This window comes from Macroventuria anomochaeta, assembly GCF_010093625.1.
Source record: "Macroventuria anomochaeta strain CBS 525.71 unplaced genomic scaffold BU25scaffold_15, whole genome shotgun sequence".
NCBI lineage: Eukaryota > Fungi > Ascomycota > Dothideomycetes > Pleosporales > Didymellaceae > Macroventuria > Macroventuria anomochaeta.
The window spans coordinates 541047-563098 of NW_022985376.1; the positions used below are offsets into that span (position 1 = coordinate 541047).

Genomic DNA, 22052 nt, shown 5'->3' on the forward strand with positions numbered 1-22052 from the left:
CGCAACCCGTGACACGAACAACTTGGACTCGCGCAATTGTTGCACGAAATTCCTCGATATTGTTTGGGCCGAATGAGATGTTGTTTCCACATTGCGGTCAGTCGTTGCGCAGCATCGCCTCTGACGACTGTCAAGAGGGATCAGCATCTTACGAACCTCACGGCTTTCGGTAAGGGAGAATTTGTCTCACCTTGGCTTCGCTCGTTATGCTTTTCAAAAATGATGGTTGAGGCACTCGTAAACACGATGTATGCGACGGTGATGTGTGAATTTCAAAAGTAAGACGTCGTGTAAAATGAAGAACCATATAGTGTGCTCACACTTAATCCCCAGCAGGTGCGCCTGCGACGCAGCAAGAAGAAATGCGGTGCCTCCCGATAGGAACGGCAGTCTGATGGGCGTGCGTCAGAGGAGATATAACGCGGCGGATTTCGAGTCCGTGCACGGTCTACGTGAATGGGTCCGCGGTCCTCTCCCATGCTTCTTCCTCGACACTTCCTCACACCCCCATCTTCAGGATCCATCCCGACGCGCTTTGGCGCCTTTCTCTGGATTGATACCAACTCTCACGGTCTGCTGAACTTCTCCAACAGTCGGTTCAACCTCAACATTGCCACTTTTGGTTTCAAAGTTCGCGGTCCCGCGTTCTACGCCATTGGTCCTTCCATGCGACCTCGACAGTCGCTCTTCACGGGGCAACTTTTCAACATCTCACCCGCCTAAGCTCGCTACCAAGGCCATCTGACGCATTTCGCAACCCAGACTGCCCTTCACGGCAGTAAGCCGTCAAAATGGATGCACAGAACGAAGATGGCGATGTTCAAACGTCCAAAACCGGGAGTCCGGCCAATGCAGATTCAGTGCACTGCAAAGGCGACGCGCATGATGGTGAAGTGAATGACACCAACGCCACAGAAGGTGCCACCCCTTCAAAAGCTACCAGCCAGGCCTCATCTACCAGAAATTCAACGCCTGCAGTATCCACTTCAGAAAATCAACCTCCGCCACAAGCTTCCACTGACGCGACTACCGCCATGGACGTGGATCAGCAACAGCAGGATGCCAAAAACAACGACTCTGATTCAGTGCAGCCTTCAAGAAAGGACTCAGAGGAGGCTGCTGCAGCGCCGTATGGAACGCGATCGCGTAACCGTCCGGGCAGGTCGCGCATCAATTACGCCGAAGATACTGAAATTGATTTTGAGATGACAGCACCTGCATCGACGAACGGAAACGCGTCCGATCCGCCATCGCGAAGTTCTGTGGCTGCCGAAAGTGGTCAACCTTCAGGTGTGAGTGGGAAGAAGGGTGCAGGTGCTGGACAGGGTAGTGCGCCGTGGGGTAATTCCGGACCCAATCCAAAAGACAACCAAGCAAACCTCAGTATTTCGGGCTCGTCGGCAACCACACCAGCAACTCAGACCAACACAGCGCAAGCCACAACAAAACGACGAAAAAATGCTGCCAAAGATGCCACAAATGGTACTCAAGCAAGTGCAGCCGCGCCAAGCCAGACCTCGAAGCGCGGTGCCCAAGCCCAAGTCCAGGCCCAAGCAGCCGCCCCCTACACGCGAGAATCCAACATGATGACATTCGAATTCAGCGGCGCCAAATCGAAAGATGGTCACCTGCAAGCAGACGATGGGCAAATTGTATCCGTTAATGGTAAGTTTTGACCTTCCTTTTGCCGCGGCTGACAGCTGTGTTGTTGCGCCAGCCACGTCTTGCGGCTTAGCTTGCGATTTCTAATGCGGCGTCTAGACCAAGTGTACCTCGTGTGTGAGCCACCTGGAGAACCCTACTATCTATGTCGCATCATGGAGTTTATCCACAAAGACAACAACCCAAGTTTGCGAGTAGAATCACTCAGAGTTAATTGGTTCTATCGACCACGAGATGTTGGTCGCTACAACAATGACACTCGTCTGGTGTACGCAACGATGCACTCCGACTTGTGCCCTATAGCCTCTTTGCGAGGAAAGTGTAATATCTTGCACAGGAGCGAGATTGGTGACCTCGACGAATATCGCAAAGGAAAAGATAGCTTCTGGTTCAACCAGGTCTTTGACCGCTTCATCCATCGCTGGTACGATGTCATTCCCACCTCCCAGGTCATCAATGTCCCGGTGAAGGTGAAGAAGGCCTTGGACGAGCGCTGGAAATACATTTGCTTGGAAACGAGCAGGGTGAAGGAATTGACTAGCGCAGTGAAGTCTTGTAAGCGCTGTGTTGGCTACTGTGCATCGTAAGTTTTCGTTATGTCTCCGTTAAAATCCGCTAAACTGTTCAGGAACGACTCCGTAGAATGCGCTGTGTGCCACAACACATATCACATGAACTGTGTTCGTCCGCCACTACTGAAAAAGCCGTCGCGTGGTTTTGCTTGGGCTTGTGGACCATGCAGTAGGGCACAAGAGAAGAAGCTTGAAGCTCGACGAACTCCACTCATTGGTGCCACAAACGAAGATGGGGAAGAAGAAGAGATCGTTGATGAGGAAGAAGAGGAAGTTGGCAGCGACAGCGCCGCGACTCCCGACCCTGAGAGCCAAGTCGACCTTCATCCGGGTACCCAGGCTGAGATTGCACTTGCAAAGATGTGGCCTATGCGATATCTAGGTATTCACTGTCGAGTGGAAGACGCTTTGCAATATGATGATAGGGCTATCTATCCACGCGCCAGCTCTCGATTGGGGCCCCGACATCAAGCAAACGTGAACGTATGGCATGGACAGCCAGTTGAATTCGTCAAGCCGGCAGATATCAAGAAACGCTATGTCAAGTCGACAAACAACAAGAAGGAAGGCAAGCTGACGAAAGAGACTGTTGCAGCTATTGAAGCCGACAAGGCGGAGAAGGCCAAACGCCCTAAGTGGGTTATGGATGAACCCGTGGGTTACATCCGCCGTGGTGAAGATCTGCCGAACAAGGACTCGAAATGGACCGCGGAACTGGTTTTCAAGATGCCTCCCCTGGGTGTGCATTCAACGCGTGGTGAGGATGACGCACCGACAGTCACCGAAGAGCAAGTCAAAGCTTACATGGAGCGCGCGAAAGCTCTAGCAAAGCACGTCGGGGTTGAGTCTTACAACACCAACTTCCTCACAAAGGCGCTGGCGTTGTTCACAAAACATCAATACGATGCTGACGCAGCCTTGAAACAGGTTAAGAAGCTCGACAAGCGCAAAGATTTGAAGGAGCCGGAGCTAACGAAAGAGGAGGAGAAGAAGTGGAATGAGGGAGTCGCCAGATATGGTTCTGAGATCAGGAACGTTCGACTGCATACCAGCAAAAACATGTTCTATGGAGATGCCGTACGGTACTACTATATGTGGAAGAAGACCCCCAAAGGCAAAGAAATTTGGGGCTCTTACAGCAACCGAAAAGGCCGGAGCAAGAAGGTTGAGCCAGACGCGCAAAGTCGACTGTTGGACGATGTTGCCGATAACCAAGACGACTCGGCATTCGACAACGAGAAGGCTGTGCAGCAAAAGCGCAACTTTCAATGCAAGTTCTGTACTGTTCGCCATTCCCGGCAATGGAGACGCGCCCCTGGCGTTTCACCCGGTCAGATGATACCTGCAGACGGTCGCTCCAAAGACAAGTCAGGCTTTGTCGTGGCACTTTGCCTGCGCTGTGCCAATCTGTGGCGCAAGTATGCAGTTAAGTGGGAGAACGTCGAGGAGATTGCTAAGAAGGTGGCCCAAGGTGGTGGCAAAGCTTGGAAGAGGAGGATTGATGAAGAACTGCTTCGAGAAGTCTATGCTGCGCAGGCAGATCCTACTCCTGTGGTCAGCGCACCAGAGTACGTAGATCTTCCTGCTGCGGCGGCGCAAGCCATTGGCGAGCCTGCGAAGAAGAAGCAGAAAACGAGTGCTCTTGGCAACGGAGACAGTGGTACGTCAACCCCTAACAATGAGTCCACCGCTATGAAGAAGAAAGAGAAAGAGAAGCCCGCGCCGCCACCTAAAGCTCCAACCCCTCCGCCAGTTCCTGCACAACCACGGCTCAGGGCGTTGCCTTGCGCTGTCTGTCGATCAGTAGACGGAGCGCGCTTGGAATGCGCCGCTTGTCGTTTGACTGTGCACAAAGCCTGCTACGGCGTCGAGGATGTTCGACAGGCCAACAAGTGGTATTGTGACACATGCAGGAATGACAAAAAGGAGAGTGTGTCCTATGTAAGTTGTCTGCGCGAACAGTCTCTTCTTTGATCTAACCATTTGTAGACATACGAGTGCGTGTTGTGTCCTCACAAAGTTACGGAACAGGACTTTTACGAGCAGCCTAAAGTTACACACAAGAAGAAGAGCGACAGGGATAGGGAAAAGGGGCGCATAGAGAAAGAGCTTATTGACATCGCCAAAGAGGAATACCGCATCCGACAGCAGGAGAAGGGCCGACCGATCGTTCCTCGAGAGCCACTCAAGCGTACCGCAGATAACAACTGGGTCCATGTGTACTGCGCGCTCTGGCATGCGGAGGTCAAGTTTAGCAACGCCAATCGCCTCGACATGGTAGAAGGAGTTGGCGCAAGCACTCTCCGGTACGACCAGATCTGCAAGCTTTGCAAGACCAACAATGGTGCTTGCGTATCGTGCTTGCAGTGCCACGCGAACTTCCATGTCGGCTGTGCGCATGAGCGAGGCTATACTTTTGGGTTCGACATGACACCTGTCAAGGCCACTCGAAGAGACGCAGTACCTACAGTAACTCTCAACGGAGACACAGGCACAATGGCAGCGGCTATCTGGTGCAAGGAGCATACACCGAAGACGCCAGTACACCCTATCAACGAGCAAGTGGAAGGCTCAGACATCGTCGCCTTGCAGCTCTTCGCCCGCGAGTTCAAACAGGCGGATCTGACCCTTACGGGCACAGCACGCAAAGCCAACCTGGTTGACCAGTCAACCCGGACAACCTCACAGCCTGTAGCAACGACGATCAACCGTCGTGCCTCTGCTGTCACAGCTCAGACGCCTACTTCAGCTCGGGGTCGCAATTCAATTGCTGGGTTGCCAATCAAGGAGGAGCCTACAGAACCTTCAATGCCTAGATCAGAGCGTAACTGCGCTCGGTGTAAGATCGATTCTAGCCCACGGTGGTGGAAGATCGAAGATGCACCATCATGTACGTCCGTTGTGGATGGTCCGTGGAGACCGAACGGTGTAGAATCCAATGGACACCTGGTTATGGAGCAGAAACCAAGCGTTGAGAACGGACAAATCGCCAACGGGGTTGCTGATCATCCAATGGGCGATGCGTCCTGTACTACAGCATCGACAGGTCCCGGTCATTTACACCTAGACACCGACATCGCAACTACCTCCTCTATCTCGTACTTGTGTCAAAAGTGTCACTGGAAGAAGGAGCAGGGTATTGACGAGGACGAAGACAGAGAGCGATCGAAGTCTGTTCTCCCAGAGCCGCAACAACTGCCTCTCCTCTCTCCTGTACAAGCATTTGTTGCACCACCACCACCACCACCACCACCACCACCCGCAGCACTCACACCTTGGGGCGTTCCGGGCGGTCCTCCAGCTCTACCATCAAATCAGCCTCCGCCGTTGCCGGCATGGCATAGTGCTGGACCTCCTGGGCCACCAGCAACGTCACACCCCCCTCCACACCATCTTCCAAATGGAATCGGGTATCCACCGCCACACGCTCCTGTCGGCCATCATGCGCCATTCCATACACCATATCCTCCTTCCAACGGATATCCTTCGCACACAGGCGCGCCAGTACATCCGCAGATGCCACCGGCGCCTATGCGTGGTCCATACGCCCCACCGTCAACTGGTCCGCCTCCACCCTTACATCTCAACAACGGTGCGATAATGGCTAATGGCATGCACTCACCGCATAACATGCCCTATTCACCAACACATCCTCACGAGTACCATTCTTCTCGTTCCACCGAGAGCCCGTTCGCTGCCCCTCCACCTTCCATCCCACAGTATACCCTTCATCACGGTAGTCCCGCGCCAGGTCGACCAGAAACGCCACGGGATACAGTCATGCGAGACGCTCCCTTGGTCATTTCTGCTCCTACAGAACGTGCCAACACAGGAGCTAGCGCCAGTCCTTCGCTTCGTAATTTGTTGCATTAGCTCTTTCCTTTACTTCTTAACGTTTTGTACTTTTACGATACCTTGGGCTCATTGAACCGGAGTTGTCGCTGCCCATTTAGCATTTTCAACATTGAGCGGAGTGTAGCCCTTTGTGGCGCGGCTGGAACACACAGAGCTTGGGTGTACTGCATTGAATCTTTATTGGGTACTGCAAGGGAGTCGGTGGCACGATACCACACGTTTCTTCACTTCGTTTTTGGTTGTTTTGCTTAGCGGACGCTGGACAGGAGCCTGCCAGGAACCGCTGAGGGCGTGTCGCAAGACACTTGGACATCGGTACGAAGATGTATCGTGCTCTCGTATCGCCATAGAAGAAGTCACCAATACACAAACATCACTTCGCAAGACTTGGATGTGCTTGGCTGAGGCTCCACTGTTGTTGCAGGAGCGATCAGGTGCTGCTTCTCGTTCTTTCAGCGCCACACTTGTCTGAATCGACCTCGGGACGCTTGGGATGGCACGGCAAGGCTAGGCTGATGTTGACAAGGTTCCTCTCTGTGGCGCGCTAATGGCGCGCAAGCGTTGCAGATCGACAGGCCCCAACCACTTTCTCGGCTTCGTGGCCAACCTCAGACCTCTCCAGCCACATTTCATCGTCCGTGTCTTGAGTACTTTCCTTGCAGTCGTTCGTTCAATTTCGTTTCTTTCGCTTCTACATCCAAATCGCCACAGCCTTTAAAGAAGTCTTGTCGTTCACTATTATTCCGGTCTTCCGACCCCCTGCATCTGCGAACTTGAAACTACCTCGACACCACCGAAACGAAGAGCGTGGGAAACCGCTGGGCTGCGACACACCTCACATCCGGACTGAAGGATCGCCGAACGACAGCAATTGGCACAGCCACGCCACCTGCGTGTACTGGATCCTGAGAACCATATCCCTTCGCCCGCCCTAGCTTGCGCCTTGTGCGACTCAGTCAGCTCCTATTTACTGAACATATCATCGAATCTGGTCGCTCTTTTCACAGTTGAAGAACTGCTCAGTATATTGACATGGTTTTGGCCAAGAGATATTGTGTCGAGTATGTTGATGGGACGATTGAGTGTTTTCGCGATGGGGGGTTTTGGTACACTGAGGTATGTTCGCCCAATACTCTACCATATGACTGAGACTGACTTGAAGACAGAAAGGCATGATAATCAAATGGGCCATCCTAGGCAGTCTCTTCGCCTTCTTCATGCTCTGGTTCATCGGCGGCTACATCCACGCAAAGCGGCGTCTAAAAGCCGGCAAGCCTCTACTCGCATACCACCGCGTAAGCCCCATGTTCTTCCCAAACCTCATACCCTCGTCATTCTAACAACCGAATAGTTCCTCGTCTCCTGGCAAGAGCGCAAACGCTACGGCCAAACCCCCCAAAACCACTTCACCTTCTACGCAACCCAAAATCCCTATCAGACCCGGCCGCCCTACCAGCAACGCCAGGACGGCTCCTGGCCCGAGCCACCGCCCATGTACAACGGCGGCGATGCGCCACCGCAGTACTTCGCGCCGCCGGGCGCCACGAAAGTGAACCCCAATCAAAGCGGCCAGCAGATGGAGATGCCGCAGTATGGAGCGCCGGTGGCGCAGGGGCCGCAGCAGAATGGTGTTGTCGGTGGTAATGGTGGTAATGGGGGAGATGTTGAACAGGGGGGCAGTCAGGCGCTACCGCCTAGGCCGCCGCAGAAGGCGAAGGCGGTGTTGAAGGGGTTTACGGATCGGTTTAGGAAGTAGGAGGGGAGGGGGGGGGGTGAAGTGTGACTGGATCATGCACTGTATAAATATGATGTACCAATTGACATGACAATGGATTGACAAGTGGTGAAAGGCAACGAATGGGCAAAAACGTCGGATACGACGACATACCCTTGAGATGGAGAGTCAGTACCTGAGCGGGTTTATAGCGAGAGGGGGAGGGCTGGAGAAGTCTGGAGTACATGAGCAGTCGGAACAGAAATGGAAGTGGAGGTGGAGGAACTCGATTGGACCAATCTTGACTATCAGTACCTTTACCTCTGGAACAGGCACACAGCGGCAGTGTGGCCTTGGGCAAGCCAGCCTCAGAACCGACACGTGGTCTCGTGTCAGTCCAGGTCCATGGCATCCGCATCTTCCTCTCGCGCTTCCTCTTCCTCCCGCTCTGCCAATGCTGTGCTCGCACGCCCGGAGCGCTCAGGCACCCGCTCAGGCTCCGCGACCCCACCAGCCTGCCTCTCTCTCATCCTCTGCCTCGCTTCCACAATCGCCTTCCGCACGTTGTCCTGCTCCTCGGGCACGCTCAAGCTCGCAGGCACACTATACAGCACCACCTGCTTATGCTCGGCCGACCCGGGCGGGGGCCCTAAGAGCACGTGTCGCGGGATCTTGGACAGGTGCTTCTCGATGTCGGACAGGAAGATGGGGTTCTCGGAGTCCGAGTCGGTGTCGCTCAGCTCGGCGGCTAGGTCGTGGATGTACACGCGGTGCGCGGTGTCTTCGACGTGCATGGAATCGTCGTTGGCGGGGGGCCGGGGGGCCCGTTGGCGCCTGGGGGCTGGGGCATTGGGGGCGAGAGGGTGCGGTGTTGCTGCGGGGGGTGTTGCTGCTGCTGCGGCTGCGTCCGTGGAGCTGGGTACGGGGATGTAGAGGCGTGCGGCGCTGTTGGTGTTGTCTGCGGCTGTTAGCGCTCACGTGCCATGTAGGAGGTGTGCGTGGAGACATGCCCAGGTTCAGCAGGTTGAAGCGCTTGCTCAGACGCTGCTCGCCGTCGAGAGAGCTGTTAGCCGCCCGCTTCTTCCCATGCGGTGCGCTCATGGCTGGCGGCGCATTGTGGTGTTGGTCTAGGCTGTCGGGAGCTATGACTGCCGCCATCCATCACAGCCTGCGTCTCTTCCTGTTCCACAACAGAGTCTCTGCTTGCTGCCGTTTGCGGGTTGACGATAGACAGTCTTTGCATGTAGGCGATAGGCGGTAGGCGGTAGGCGGTAGGCGATAGGCGATAGGCGATCGGTGTTGCTGCCCAGGGGCTCTGGCCGGTGTTTATGTTGACGGGCGCACTTCTGGGCGATTCCAGAACCAGCGTCGACGCGCTTCCATTCATCTGCACGCTGCCCCGCGGCGGCGCCCGCCGTCCTGGTTTGGTGATGCTCCACACAGCCCTGAGAGCTTCGCATCTGAGTCACGCTGCACTGCGACGCGGACGACTACAGACCCGCCCCTGCAGCCCTCGCCCCCGACGCCCACCCACGCCGCAGCACACACTCGCTGCGAGCTTCACCCCACCCATACCCCTCTTCGCACGCGCGCAGGCCGCAGACATGGCGACCCAACAGCCGCACTGGGCTGCCGCCAAAGTGCGCCAGACCTTCCTCGACTACTTCAAGCAAAAGGGCCACAGCTTCGGTAGGCATTGACTCTGCGTGCGTGCTAAGAGCAGAGCTCGACTGACACGCTGCAGTGCCCTCGTCCTCGGTCGTCCCGCTCTCCGACCCCACCCTGCTCTTCACCAATGCGGGCATGAACCAGTACAAGACCATCTTCCAAGGCACCGTCGACCCCTCCTCCGACTTTGCACAGCTCAAGCGCGCCGTCAACTCCCAGAAGTGCATCCGCGCCGGCGGCAAGCACAACGACCTCGACGATGTCGGCAAGGACAGCTACCACCACACCTTCTTCGAGATGCTCGGCAACTGGTCGTTCGGCGACTACTTCAAGAAGGAGGCCATTGGCTTCACCTGGGAGCTGCTCACTCAGGTCTACGGCATCGACCCCAACCGGCTGTACGTCACGTACTTCGAAGGCGACGCCGCCGGCGGGCTCGAGCCAGACCTGGAGGCGCTCGAGCTCTGGAAGCGGGTTGGCGTGCCAGAGGACCACATCCTGCCGGGAAACATGAAGGACAACTTTTGGGAAATGGGCGACCAGGGCCCCTGTGGACCTTGCTCAGAGGTCCACTACGACCTGAGGGAGCCCGTCAATGGCGCGTACAGGAACGCGGCTGAGCTGGTCAACGCAGACGACGCCGAGGTCATCGAGATCTGGAACAACGTCTTCATGCAGTACAACCGCGAGTCCGACCGGTCGCTGCGACCGCTGCCGAACAAGCACATCGACACCGGCATGGGCTTCGAGCGATTGGTCTGCTTGCTGCAGAAGAAGATGTCCAACTACGACACAGACGTCTTCACCCCGCTGTTCAAGAGGATACAGGAAGTCACTGGTGCCCGGCCGTACAAGGCCAAGTTTGGCAAGGAGGACCCAGACGGCATCGATACCGCCTACCGAGTCGTCGCCGATCACGTCCGCATGATGTCCTTCGCCATCGCCGACGGTGGCGTGCCCAACAACGTCGGCCGCGGATACGTTGTGCGACGAGTCCTGCGACGAGGCGCCCGCTATGCTCGCAAGTACTTCGAGACGGATATCGGCGGCTTCTTCTCCCAGATCGTCCCTACACTGGTCGAGCAGATGGGCGACATGTTCCCGGAGATCAAGAAGAAGCAGCAGGACATCATCGAGATTCTCGACGAGGAAGAGAAGGCTTTCGCAAAGTCGTTGGATCGCGGTGAAGTCATCTTTGAGAAGTACGCACAAAAGGCCAAGGCCAAGGGCTCGAATGACCTGCCCGGAGACGATGTCTGGCGGTTGTACGACACCTACGGCTTCCCCGTCGACCTCACCAAGCTCATGGCTGAAGAGCGCGGACTCAACATCAACGACAAGGAGGTCGAGGAGGCGCAAGAGAAGGCGCGTGAGGCTAGCAAGGGCGACAAGAAGGCCGCTGGTGCTGTCGTCAAGCTTGATGTCCACGACCTGGGCGCCCTCGAGAACATGGCGGAGGTGCCCAAGACCGACGACAATGCCAAGTACGGGCGTGAGAACATCACCGCCACCATCAAGGCTATCTACCACAACAAGCAGTTCCTCAAGACCACAAAGGACCTTCCTCGGGGAGAGCGTTTCGGTATTCTGCTCGATAAGACCAACTTCTACGCCGAGCAGGGTGGTCAGGAAGCCGACTACGGAAAGCTCGTCATCGACGGCGAGGCCGACTTCACAGTAGACGATGTCCAGGTATACGCCGGCTACGTCCTGCACACTGGCTACCTTGGCGAAGGCGAGCTGAGTGTTGGCAGCGAAGTCATCGCCGAGTTCGACGAGCTCCGAAGAAATCCTATCCGCAACAACCACACTGGAACCCACGTTCTCAACTACGCCCTCCGCGAAGTGCTCGGTAGCGAAGTCGACCAGAAGGGCTCGCTCGTCGCGCCCGAGAAGCTTCGTTTCGATTTCTCCCACAAGGCCGGTCTCTCCGACGTCGAGCTCGAGAAGGTCGAGAAGATCTCCTCAGACTACATCAAACAAGACTCGCAAGTCTACGCCAAAGAAGTCCCTCTCGCAACCGCCCGCGAAATCAACGGCCTCCGCGCCGTCTTCGGCGAGACCTACCCCGACCCCGTCCGCGTCGTCTCCGTCGGCGTCCCCGTCGACGACCTAATCGCCGACCCCAAGAAGGAAGCCTGGAGCAAGCTCTCCATCGAATTCTGCGGTGGCACCCACGTCCTGAAAACCGGCGAGATCAAAGAGCTCGTCATCCTCGAGGAATCCGGGATCGCAAAGGGCATCCGTCGCGTCATCGCCGTAACCGGCCAAGAAGCCTACGACGTGCAGCGCATCGCGTCCGACTTCTCCTCGCGCCTCGACACGCTCGAGAAACTGCCGTTCGGCCCCCAGAAAGAAAACGACGCGAAACGCACCCAAGTCGACCTGAACAACCTCACCATCTCCGCACTGACCAAGAACCGCTTCCGCGACCGCATGACCAAGATCTCGAAGAGCATCCTGGACGAGCAGAAGGCTGCGGCCAAGGCAGAGCAGAAGAAGGTTCTCGACCAGGTGACCAAGTACTTTGAGGACGAGAGCAAGAAGTTCCTCGTCCAGAAGGTCGAGTACTCGAGCAACGTCAGCAAAACAATCAGCGATGTCGTCAAGACGATTTCTGGCCCCAAGAGCGCGCTCAAGGATAGGAGTTTGTATCTTTTTGCCGCGAGTCCCGAGGATGGGAAGGTCGTGCATGGGTGCTATGTTTCTGAGGTATGTTCTAGCCGTTCTGCCCGCTTCGCTGGAGGAGAGCACACAAACGTTGGAGGATCAATGCTAACGTGTACGCAGCCTTTCAAGGCCAAGGGCGGTGACGGTCCCAAGTGGGCTGGTGCCGTGACACCTATCATCGGCGGTAAGGCGGGAGGCAAGCCTGGTGCGCCGACTGCGATCGGACAGGGCACGAATGCGGATAAGGTGGACCAGGGTGTTGAAGAGGCGACCAAGTGGATTGAGAACCTGTCGTTGTTGTAAACTCACAAAGCCTTAAGAGAGAGAGAGAGAGAGAGAGAGAGAGAGAGAGAGGGGGGGGGGGGGGGTGACATGTACTGTACTACGCAGATGAAAATGAGCAAAGAGAATGCACAAATGGGTGTATCGATGCCCCAGTCCGACTTGCAGTGTCGCCAACTGGATTTAGTGTCACCAACTGGATTTCTTCTGCATCATCATCATCATCTCGCGCAGCTACTCTACAATTTAGGAGCCACAGGATCATACGCGCACCCCAGCGCCCTCGTCCCCGTCGTAGGATGACAGTACCCGGATGAAAGCTTCTCTCGATACTGGGTCCCCGCCGCATTCTGAAAAATGGGCTTCGTCTCCCCACTAGGGAAGTCGAGCTGACACGACCCAAAGCAGGTAGTACTTCCCTTCCTATTCGTACATCCTGGAAGACACCTGTCGACGTGGATAGTCTTGCCTTCGCGCGAACAGTACACTTCTATGTTCTTGCAGATCGACCCTGCTTCTTGACACCCAAGACCGCCACTTGTCTTTATGCAGCGCGGAAACGGTGTAGCGCCCCTTGTACCGACTCTTCCAACGTCGCTGTGTAGTCCGTCGTCCGGGTCCTCGTCCCACTTCGCCTGCGCGACTGTAGAGGTGTTCAAACTGAGTATTGGCGTCTGTGAGGCCGGGTTTGGCGGTGCGTTGGGGTTGGTGTTGTTAAGCTTTGAGAATCCTGTCGAGCCCTCTACACACAGAGAGGAGTCTTGGAAGGCCGCAGCGGAGACGTCGTGCCAGAGACGCGTCATGTTGTACACGTTTGCGACAGTGTAGTATATGCGGCAGTCGGCGGCCTCGTACTTGAATTGCAACGGAGTTGACTCGTCCTTCCTAATTTGATCGCGGAGATTGAACTGGGCATATTTGATGAAGATGGAAGGTTCCCTCACTTCAGGAACCGTTGCGTTAACGTTTGTGCTGACCTGCTCGTCGAGCTGTCGGGCAGTCGCCATATCAGTGTCCAGGGTGTAAGTGTCGTAAGACCTGGCGCCGCGATTGCCGCTCGCAGCCTGCATTGGGCCGGTCGCTGGGCGACCTCCGGCTACGACGGTCTTGACTCCTGCCTGGGTCATCATCTCAACAAAGAGCGAACATGCGGACGCGCAAAGGCCGTCAGTAAGCAGGACAATCTGATCAGGGTTGAATGTACGCTCCGTAAAAGCCCACTCGGACTTGTCAGGTAGGTACATCACAGGGTACCATTGGTCGAACGCTGCCTAGTGAAGGTATTAGTATGACTCGAGATTGACTGAATTACTCCAGCAGCAGTGGGACTCGGACTTACTGTGTCGAAAGTTGGATTTGCTAGGTCATATCGTTCGACAAGTGAGAACGTATCGTCTTTGGCAGCGATTGGTCCTTGATACTCCTGCCAGCTACTGAAGTTGTTTCCAGTGGCAGCACTGAGTCGGTCAGTGATGACCCATTCGTTAGCTGCGGCATCATATTTGCTGTACCGCTCCGTCTCATTGTCTTCACTCAGTGAGTTCCACCACTCGGTCGTTGCTGAGCCTAGTACATTGGCCAAGTCGAAGCTGCGTCGCCTACTCCCAGCAAAAGGCGTCAGGTCTGGGAAGAATGCTTTGAAGGTTGTGTAGGCAAGGAAAGGAGTACCTCCAGAGTTGCGTTGAAGATCGATCACAACCTTTTTGACACCTGCGCGAGAAGCGTTTCCGATGAAGAACGTGACAGCATCTGCCCAATCTCCTATCGACTCAGGGATCGCATCGAAACTCGGCAGGCTCAACACACCAGTAGAGATGTCATTGTAGAAGTATCCGGTGACGAGGCCGCTGTGGTATACACCAAGATCGTCTTGCACGATGTCAGGCTTTTCAGGAAAAGCGCCGTAACTCGCCTCTGACCAGTTTCCGGGGGCAGCCTGAACGGTGTCAGAATCTCCCGAGCTTTCGGATGCTGTGGGCTCATAGGAAGCCGGTAAAAGACCGAGTACGAAGTAGTTGTAGAAGTCGCCGCCTGTGGTCAGAGGCCCAGTTGTGTTGGCAGGTTCGTTATAGACTGCGACCCAGATGGTGTCAAGAGTCGTGCCATTCTCGAAAGCAAAGGTAAGGTTGCCCCCAGGGTAGAACGTGCCTGAGCCGGAAAACGTGGTGAGACCGCCTTGGATGTCGAGTGTAGGATGCGACATCAAGTCATTCCATTCAGCATGCGGCTCAACATAGCCCCACGAGTTGAGCGAAGCATAGGTTGTTAGAAATCTGTTGACCTCCGTTCCGTTGATTGTGGCAATCGGCGAAGGTGTCCATGGCTCCGATACCACCTCTGGAAGGAGGTCATCTGTGATATATATCTTTGGCGGTTGTTTGCCATCGATTGAAGCAGAGATAACCTCATAGGGGCTTGCAAAGGAGAAAGCAGCCAATACACCGGCAGTCAGCGTGACATGACCGTCTTTCATTGCATAAATGAGAAGCTGAATGTCTGCTTCGAAGTCATACTGGTTTTGGTATTCGCCTGCATCAACCCGTTGTTGTATCTTCCCAAGTTCTGTTACGAAGTCGATCGCTGGCTGCTGATATCCTTCAGGAGGGCTCTTGAGATACGCTAGAGTGCTCTGGAACTGGAGTGTTTCGTTCCAGTATTTGATAAACCGCGATGCAACTGCGCCATTGAATGGGACGCTTGTGAGACACTCGTAGGCATCGCTGGCCGCGAAGAGTTGATAGCCTGTTCATAATCAGACACTTGAAAGAGAGGCGTTGAGGTGGAGGTGCTCGAAGCGAGGAAAGCCCTGTAGAACGCACCTTCGTTCACAGCTTCGATGATGTCCCCACAGATTGTCGACTGGGCAGGGGCGCTTGCGGTAGTGGACGGTTCCTGCCGCGCGATCCTGTGTGGTACCGAACGGGCGAGGCCGCAGACTGCGGAACCGAGCAACAGTAAGGTTTGGCACAGCATGCTTTCGACACACGACGACCTTTGTCAAAGAGCTATCAATTGGCGACATCCATTCGGAAGGCAGGTACCTTCATCTATATAAGCAACTCCTTGTGGCTGCAGTTGGCGCTCACACCATGCTTGATTTAGCAACATATTGATTTTGGGGGCCATTTCAGCCGTTCAGGCACCCGCGCGAAGCTGTACGCCTCCATGTGCCACTTCGAGGAAATGATTTGGGCTTCAGCCCTGTCCACATTGAGACTAAGTGCCGATTGTTGGCGTCGCTGCTCCACTCACCGGCCGTAGGTCATGCGCACTTAATATCAAGCTGCCCATGTTCACCTGAAGGCGTGGACAGGAATAGCCAGCAACAAGGCAGCATTGACATTCTCCGAAGATGAACGATGCAGCTTTGCAGGCGTATACCAGGAAGCCCTCCTCAGATATCTTTCCTGGTGTGTTCGATTGGGTATTCGATCAGGATGTTTTCAAAAGATGGCATCTCAGCAGTGGGGGTTGGCAGTTACATTGTGTTGGGGGGCCTGGATCTGGAAAAGTAAGCCTAGCACCCTTTCCTACAATCCTTGAAGAGCAACGTCTGCACAGGTAGGTGTACCAAGTATCATAGGAAACATACTTGTATACTGTATCACAGCCGGTTCGTCACACCATTGATCCAACTAAGCTCATCACTGCATACATGTCACGATTTTCGATAGCCTCATAAGTACACGAGCGATTTATCGAAGACTCAGAGACGTTTTGTGGACATCAGGCTTACTAACTTGATGACAGTCTACACTGGCAACATTGATATCACAACACCTTGAAGACCACCCTGAACATCAAGGCCACCCAGTCATCTCCTTGCACATCGACGAGGATGTCGCAGACCATCAGATCGATATTGTCGAAGACCTTCTGAATGCAGTGTATCAGAATCTGGAAGACCATCCACAACACCAAAGCGATGAGGCTTATGACTTCTACAACGCCTATCTCCGGTGGTGTGAAGAGATCCCGGAAGGCGCTCGAAGGAGAGAGCGCCTAAGACTCCTCCGTAAGGCTGTTCACGCTCAACTCGAGGCGACCGATGACCCCCACACATTCCTGGTCCTCGATGGTCTCGACAGATGTGGCTCTACGATACGTTACATGCTGGAGTCAGAGCTCGCGGAGCTGCAAGAGAAGAGGACGAAAATTCTATTGACCTCTCGTTTTGCTGTTTTCGAGCAGACAGAAGCTCTGTGTTCGCACAAGCGTCACGAGGATGTGGCTGATAATGCGCTGGACTTGTACATGCAATGTCGCAATGGCTGCAGAGGGTTTGCAATGTGCTTCCCTTGCAAAGACGCGCAAAGAATATGTGATCGTTGGTAGGTCTCTGTTGCGCCAAAGCTATGGCTTAATTGACGATCGCTAGCAACGTTGATGGCAGCCTGTACGAGCCGTACGACCACGTCAACATCAGGATACGCGTTCCTCGTGAAGCGATGGCAAATTTTGTTGCGTGGGATCTCGAACGTGAACACGGTGATCTAGGACTTGACAGCTCAGCTCGAAAACCCCCTCTATCGCCTTTGGGCGAAAAGCTGCTGTCCAACCAGGCTTCAAGACCCATCCAGACGCTTGTGGACGATGTCACGGCGTACTCGTATGAAAACATCGGGATAGCAAGGGCAAGGTTGGATCTCGTCCATGAGATGGAATCAGTTGATAGTCTTCAAGCGAGGAAAGACCAACTTCCGGCAACTATCGTTGCTTTGTTCGACTTGGGGCTCAGGCGTATTGAGGAACAAATCGAGAGTCAGCGGGACATTGCGCTGAGAGCAATTGCTGCTGTCGCGCGATATGACAATGGAGAGTCGATCGAAGACCTGCTAGACCAGTTGCGAGGGCCTGAGAACCCCACTCTGCGGAGTGGTGAAGAGATCGTGGAAGCGACCAGAGGGTGGCTTGTTGATTCGATGAAAGATGGCCCCCAGAGATTGATGGTCTACAACACTAATTTCATGTATTACGTGGAGCAACGATACCACCGAGCGATTCATCACACCTCGATACAGATCGAGACGAATAGCCGTCGAGGCACCGCGTGGCCAGGGCCGAGCGCGCAGCTGATGGCAAACACAGCTCGACTTGAGCCCCAAAACAATTCCGAGGAAGAACCAACCAAGGTCACTCCGTCTAAGTTGGCCAGGACTGTTACAGCTATGCCGGCCATTGAGGAAGCGCCATCTCATCACTTCATAGTTCGGAAGGGTACACTTGCTTGGGAGTGAATTTGGTGAGCTTTGGGAAGTAATGAGACAATAGACGAAGTGCCTGAAAGTTAGTACTCAACCGAGCTATTCGTGCCTCTGAAAGTATTTGATGTTTATCTCGAATGAATTACTAGCGTACAAACCGGAGAGAAGAGCCTTATTTCACACAAAGTGCATGCCAAAGCATTCCCAAACTCCTCTAAAACTGCCTTGCAGATGAGCCGAGAACGCTGTATGAACAAGACCACAAAATATCTCCGAAGACGATCCATCTCTTCCGCCTCATAGATCTATCCTACTTCACCCCGGTCGGGTATATGACTCCTCTACTCTTCCCATGTTACTCTGCCGCATAGCAGGATGATGGGTTCATCTACAGTGGTCGTCCACCGACGAACTCGCTCCATGTGCGGACTTCGCTGGGGATGCCCTCCTTCTTGGGCAGCTTCTCGCTCATGCACTGAGCGAAGAGAACAGCAGTCTGTCAAGTTGTTAGCATGTGCCATGTATGGATGAGGTATTGTTCAAACTTACCTTGGGCTCCATGAACAGAGGAACACCGAAGTCGACTGCGTTCCTACGCATGACGTAATCCTCGTCAAGCAGGCCGTTGGCCCTGAACTTGGCCAAGTTGAAGCAACCACGGATGTCGTTCTTCTCGAAGACTTCACGGAGAGCACGCTTGTCCTCCTTGGGGAAAGCAATGACCTCGACCTTGACACCCTCGACATTCTTCTCGAGCAGAGCCTTAACGTCCTCGTTGGCGGCGAGGAACTTGTAGCCAAGAGTCTGAATGTACTTGGCGATCTGGATCAGGGAGTTGGAGTGGAGAGATCCAGTTGTGACATCACCACCGAAGAGGAGACTCTCACCAGGCTGAGGCAGACGAAAGTTCATCTGCGACTGAGCGGATGCCCAGTAGGCCTCAATGAGGTCCTTACCGAAGCAAGCCATCTCACCAGTGGAGGACATCTCGACACCGAGGTAAGGATCGGCACCAGCCAACCTGGTCCAAGAGAACTGGGGAACCTTGGTGGCGACATAGTCGCGGTCGACCTTCATGAGGTCAGTGGGCTCAGGAACCTCACGGCCGACAAGAGCCCTGGTGGCAACATCGATGAAGTTGGTACCAAGGACCTTGCTGACGAAGGGGAATGAACGAGATGCACGAAGGTTGCACTCGATGACCTTGAGATTGGGCTCAGCACCCTCGACTTCCTCCTTGATAATCTGCATGTTGAAGGGACCGGTGATGTTCCATGCCTTGGCGACCTTATCGGCGATCTCCTTGACACGCTCCTGGATCCTGGCGTCGAGGTTGACAGGAGGCAGGACGAGTGTGGCATCACCGGAGTGGACACCAGCGTTCTCAATGTGCTCACTGACAGCGTGAACGAGGACCGTTCCATTGGAGGCAACAGCGTCGCAGTCGATCTCCTGAGCGCCATCAATGAACTTTGTGATGACGACGGGGTGGTCTGGGGAGACAGAAGAGGCGGCGAGCAGCTTCTCCTGAAGCTCATCCTCGCTGCGAATGACGGTCATGGCAGCACCGGAGAGGACGTAGGATGGGCGGACAAGGACGGGGTATTGGACGTTGTTAGCGAACTTCTTCGCGTCTTCGTACGAAGTCAGCTCCTTCCACGCTGGCTGGTCAACACCGATGGAGTCGAGGATGGAAGAGAACTTATGGCGATCCTCGGCCTTGTCAATGTCGTGGGGATCAGTTCCGAGAACCTTAGCCTTTCCAGACTCCTGGAGCTTCAAGGCAATGTTCTGAGGAAGCTGGCCACCAACAGAGACGACAACACCCTGGGCGGTCTCCAACTCGTAGATGTCCATAACACGCTCGTAGCTCAGCTCTTCGAAGTAGAGCCTGTCAGCAACATCGAAATCAGTGCTGTAAGTCTCGGGGTTCTTTTCCTTCGTTAGTATAGATTCAAAAGTTGTGAAATGATAGCCTGGAGGTACTCACGTAGTTGATCATGACAGTCTTCTTGCCGAGCTTGTTGAGCGACATGGTAGCGTTGACAGCACACCAATCGAATTCGACAGAGCTACCGATGCGGTAGACACCGCTACCAAGGACGAGAACACCGTGGTCGTCGAACGAGACATCGTGGGAAGAGGCGTTGTAGGTGGTGTAAAGGTAGTCTATGAGAAGTCAGCAAGAGATGCAATGTGTAAATGAAACTTCCTCACTCGTATCGGCAGGGAACTCAGCAGCCAATGTGTCAATCTTCTTGACCCAGGGCCTGATGCCGAAGCTCTTCCTGCGAGCGCGAACCTCGTCTTCAGAGCTGTTGACAGCCTTAGCGATCTGCTTGTCAGAGAAACCGAGCTTCTTGGCCTTGAGGATAATCTCCTTCTTGAGGCCGAAAAGGCTGCCAATCTCCTCGAGCTCCTTTGTGCAGTCGACGATGTTCTGGAGCTTGTGCAAGAACCACTTGTCGATCTTGGTGAGCTCGTGCAGCCTATCGACGGTGTAGCCTTCGTGGTACATGGCCTGACCAACGGCGAGCCATCGGCGATCTGTGGGGTTTGCGAGCTCGTAGTCGAGGTCCTTGCCGTACTTCTCAGCCTGGAAACCGAGGAACTTGGGGTCGACCTGTCGGCAGGCTTTCTGGAAGGACTCCTCGAATGTACGACCAATAGCCATGACCTCGCCGACGGACTTCATGGAACTGCCGATGTCGCGCTTAACGTTCTGGAACTTGCTCAGATCCCATCGGGGCATCTTTGTGACGACATAATCGAGGGAAGGTTCAAAGTTAGCAGTGGTAGTCTTAGTGACGGCGTTGGGCAGCTCAGGCAGAGTGTGTCCAAGACCGATCTTCGCGGCAGTGTAGGCCAAGGGGTAACCGGTAGCCTTCGAGGCCAAAGCGGAAGAACGAGACAGACGGGCATTGACTTCGATGACCCTGTAGTCGAGACCATCGGGCTGGAGGCAGTACTGGACGTTGCACTCCCCAACAACACCCAAGTGTCGCACGATCTTGATTGATGCGGAACGGAGCATGTGGTACTCCTCGTCGCTGAAAGTCTGACTGGGCGACACGACGATACTGTCACCGGTGTGCACACCGAGAGGGTCAAAGTTCTCCATGTTGCAGACTGTGATGCAGTTATCAGCCGCATCACGAACGACCTCGTACTCGGCCTCCTTCCAGCCCTTCAGCGACTTCTCGACCAAGATTTGGGGAGAGAGGGTGAGCGATCGGGCAGACAAGTTCCTGAGCTCCTCAGGGTTGTTCGCGAAACCAGATCCAAGACCACCGAGCGCATACGCAGCACGGACGATGATGGGGTATCCGACCTTCTCAGCAGCTTCTAGAGCCTCGTCGACAGTGTTGACAGCAATCGACTTGGCGATGGGAATATCGATCTCGTCCAGAGCCCTCGCGAACAGATTGCGATCCTCAGAGGTCTCGAGTGTCTTGACGCTTGTTCCAAGAACCTTAACACCGTACTTCTCGAAGAGGCCCTTCCTGTTCATTTGGACACCCAGGTTCAGGGCAGTTTGTCCACCGAAGGACAGGAAAATGCCGTCAGGCTTCTCCTTCTGGATAACATATTCGACGTATTCGGGGGTTACAGGCAGGTAGTAGATTTCATCGGCGAGCACGTGCGATGTCTGGATAGTCGCAATGTTAGGGTTGATAAGGACCGACTTTACGCCAGCCTCCTTGAGAGCCTTCAGTGCCTGGGAACCTGCATTACGGCTTAGTATGCGGTGACTTTTTGGTACGCGCCAAGAACATGCTCTTTCATACCTGAGTAGTCGAACTCGCCGGCCTGTCCAATGCTGAGACCTCCACTGCCAATGACCAAAACCTTCTTTACATCGACCAGATCGCGGGCACCAGCAATGGCGCCGCTATTGAGGTAGGCCTGCGCATTTGGTGCCTCTTGTGTCTGGTTGAATGTGGCAGAGATCTTGGTGAAAGCGCGCAGCTGGCGGTATGTCGCAGTTGACTCACCCTTCGCGCGGAGGGAGGTCAAGGGACGAGCTGTGCGGGTTGTGAAGCTTCGCGCAGACACAGAAGGTGCAATGCTGCGGAATTGGCCTGTCGTGGTAGGTACGCGACGTGTCAGACGCCCGCAGAGAGCCATATTGCAGGCGGTCAAGCAGCTGCTGAGCTACCGAGCTCTAAGAACACCCAGTGAGGACGGGAAAGGGCAACGAACGCGCGAGAGTAAGTCGCTCGAGGGCTAGTGGGGGCAATTGGAGGGTGCTAGAGCTCGAGCTCAACAGAGCAGAGGGAATGTGACTCTATAAGAATTATTGAATCGTGGGGAAGATGTGAAGCTTGCCAAACTTTCTATCGGCGATTTTAGCTCCATCCGATTGCGATAAGACCCGTGGTTCAGTGCGCAGTGCCCGCTTGAGTCAACGCAACCAAGGGGTTT

At 54.7% G+C, this 22052-nt stretch overlaps 7 protein-coding genes across 7 annotated transcripts; 4 read left to right on the forward strand and 3 right to left on the reverse strand.

Annotated features, from left to right (window-relative positions):
- The first annotated feature begins 504 nt into the window (after positions 1-504).
- BU25DRAFT_392476 (uncharacterized protein) lies at positions 505-6442 on the forward strand. The gene is made up of 4 exons (XM_033704656.1): positions 505-1665; positions 1762-2245; positions 2291-4175; positions 4224-6442. Exons 1-4 carry the CDS (start codon positions 792-794, stop codon positions 6105-6107), a joined length of 5127 nt encoding a protein of 1708 aa, XP_033562156.1. The 5' UTR covers positions 505-791; the 3' UTR covers positions 6108-6442.
- An 810-nt stretch (positions 6443-7252) lies between these two features.
- Positions 7253-7845, forward strand: BU25DRAFT_340545 (uncharacterized protein; the record flags this gene model as incomplete). Its single annotated transcript, XM_033702814.1, has 2 exons — positions 7253-7384; positions 7441-7845. Coding segments are annotated over 2 exons (537 nt in total), but the record flags the coding sequence as incomplete, so codon positions are not given.
- A 350-nt stretch (positions 7846-8195) lies between these two features.
- On the reverse strand, positions 8196-8904 carry BU25DRAFT_392480 (uncharacterized protein; the record flags this gene model as incomplete). Its single annotated transcript, XM_033704657.1, has 2 exons — positions 8196-8748; positions 8810-8904. 2 exons carry the CDS (start codon positions 8902-8904, stop codon positions 8196-8198), a joined length of 648 nt encoding a protein of 215 aa, XP_033562158.1.
- A 464-nt stretch (positions 8905-9368) lies between these two features.
- On the forward strand, positions 9369-12496 carry BU25DRAFT_392483 (alanyl-tRNA synthetase-like protein). The gene is made up of 3 exons (XM_033704658.1): positions 9369-9492; positions 9548-12183; positions 12262-12496. Exons 1-3 carry the CDS (start codon positions 9408-9410, stop codon positions 12442-12444), a joined length of 2904 nt encoding a protein of 967 aa, XP_033562159.1. The 5' UTR covers positions 9369-9407; the 3' UTR covers positions 12445-12496.
- A 68-nt stretch (positions 12497-12564) lies between these two features.
- On the reverse strand, positions 12565-15436 carry BU25DRAFT_367536 (uncharacterized protein). Its single transcript, XM_033703871.1, has 3 exons — positions 15243-15436; positions 13763-15165; positions 12565-13694 (listed from the first exon to the last, which is right to left on the reverse strand). Exons 1-3 carry the CDS (start codon positions 15394-15396, stop codon positions 12663-12665), a joined length of 2589 nt encoding a protein of 862 aa, XP_033562160.1. The 5' UTR covers positions 15397-15436; the 3' UTR covers positions 12565-12662.
- A 1372-nt stretch (positions 15437-16808) lies between these two features.
- BU25DRAFT_298681 (uncharacterized protein) lies at positions 16809-17450 on the forward strand (the record flags this gene model as incomplete). Its single annotated transcript, XM_033701955.1, has 1 exon — positions 16809-17450. A coding segment is annotated over one exon (642 nt), but the record flags the coding sequence as incomplete, so codon positions are not given.
- A 314-nt stretch (positions 17451-17764) lies between these two features.
- Positions 17765-21915, reverse strand: BU25DRAFT_491108 (carbamoyl-phosphate synthase). Its single transcript, XM_033711537.1, has 5 exons — positions 21416-21915; positions 19845-21353; positions 19618-19796; positions 18177-19559; positions 17765-18123 (listed from the first exon to the last, which is right to left on the reverse strand). The coding sequence occupies exons 1-5, from the start codon at positions 21753-21755 to the stop codon at positions 18016-18018; spliced, it is 3519 nt and encodes a 1172-aa protein (XP_033562162.1). The 5' UTR covers positions 21756-21915; the 3' UTR covers positions 17765-18015.
- Positions 21916-22052: the final 137 nt, after the last annotated feature.

What these genes read in the sequence shown, in the direction of transcription:
- BU25DRAFT_392476 (XM_033704656.1), top strand. Translation starts at nt 792, where the DNA reads ATGGATGCACAGAACGAAGATGGCGATGTTCAAACGTCCAAAACCGGG. An exon ending in GCAAATTGTATCCGTTAATG is followed by an intron (nt 1,666 to 1,761) that starts GTAAGTTTTGAC and finishes TGCGGCGTCTAG; the next exon opens with ACCAAGTGTACCTCGTGTGT. An exon ending in TGTGTTGGCTACTGTGCATC is followed by an intron (nt 2,246 to 2,290) that starts GTAAGTTTTCGT and finishes TAAACTGTTCAG; the next exon opens with GAACGACTCCGTAGAATGCG.
- BU25DRAFT_367536 (XM_033703871.1), bottom strand. Translation starts at nt 15,396, where the DNA reads ATGCTGTGCCAAACCTTACTGTTGCTCGGTTCCGCAGTCTGCGGCCTC. An exon ending in CATCGAAGCTGTGAACGAAG is followed by an intron (nt 15,166 to 15,242) that starts GTGCGTTCTACA and finishes GATTATGAACAG; the next exon opens with GCTATCAACTCTTCGCGGCC. An exon ending in CAAATCCAACTTTCGACACA is followed by an intron (nt 13,695 to 13,762) that starts GTAAGTCCGAGT and finishes TACCTTCACTAG; the next exon opens with GCAGCGTTCGACCAATGGTA.
- BU25DRAFT_491108 (XM_033711537.1), bottom strand. Translation starts at nt 21,755, where the DNA reads ATGGCTCTCTGCGGGCGTCTGACACGTCGCGTACCTACCACGACAGGC. An exon ending in CGGCGAGTTCGACTACTCAG is followed by an intron (nt 21,354 to 21,415) that starts GTATGAAAGAGC and finishes GCCGTAATGCAG; the next exon opens with GTTCCCAGGCACTGAAGGCT. An exon ending in AGACTGTCATGATCAACTAC is followed by an intron (nt 19,560 to 19,617) that starts GTGAGTACCTCC and finishes ACGAAGGAAAAG; the next exon opens with AACCCCGAGACTTACAGCAC.
- BU25DRAFT_392483 (XM_033704658.1), top strand. Translation starts at nt 9,408, where the DNA reads ATGGCGACCCAACAGCCGCACTGGGCTGCCGCCAAAGTGCGCCAGACC. An exon ending in GCAAAAGGGCCACAGCTTCG is followed by an intron (nt 9,493 to 9,547) that starts GTAGGCATTGAC and finishes GACACGCTGCAG; the next exon opens with TGCCCTCGTCCTCGGTCGTC. An exon ending in ATGGGTGCTATGTTTCTGAG is followed by an intron (nt 12,184 to 12,261) that starts GTATGTTCTAGC and finishes ACGTGTACGCAG; the next exon opens with CCTTTCAAGGCCAAGGGCGG.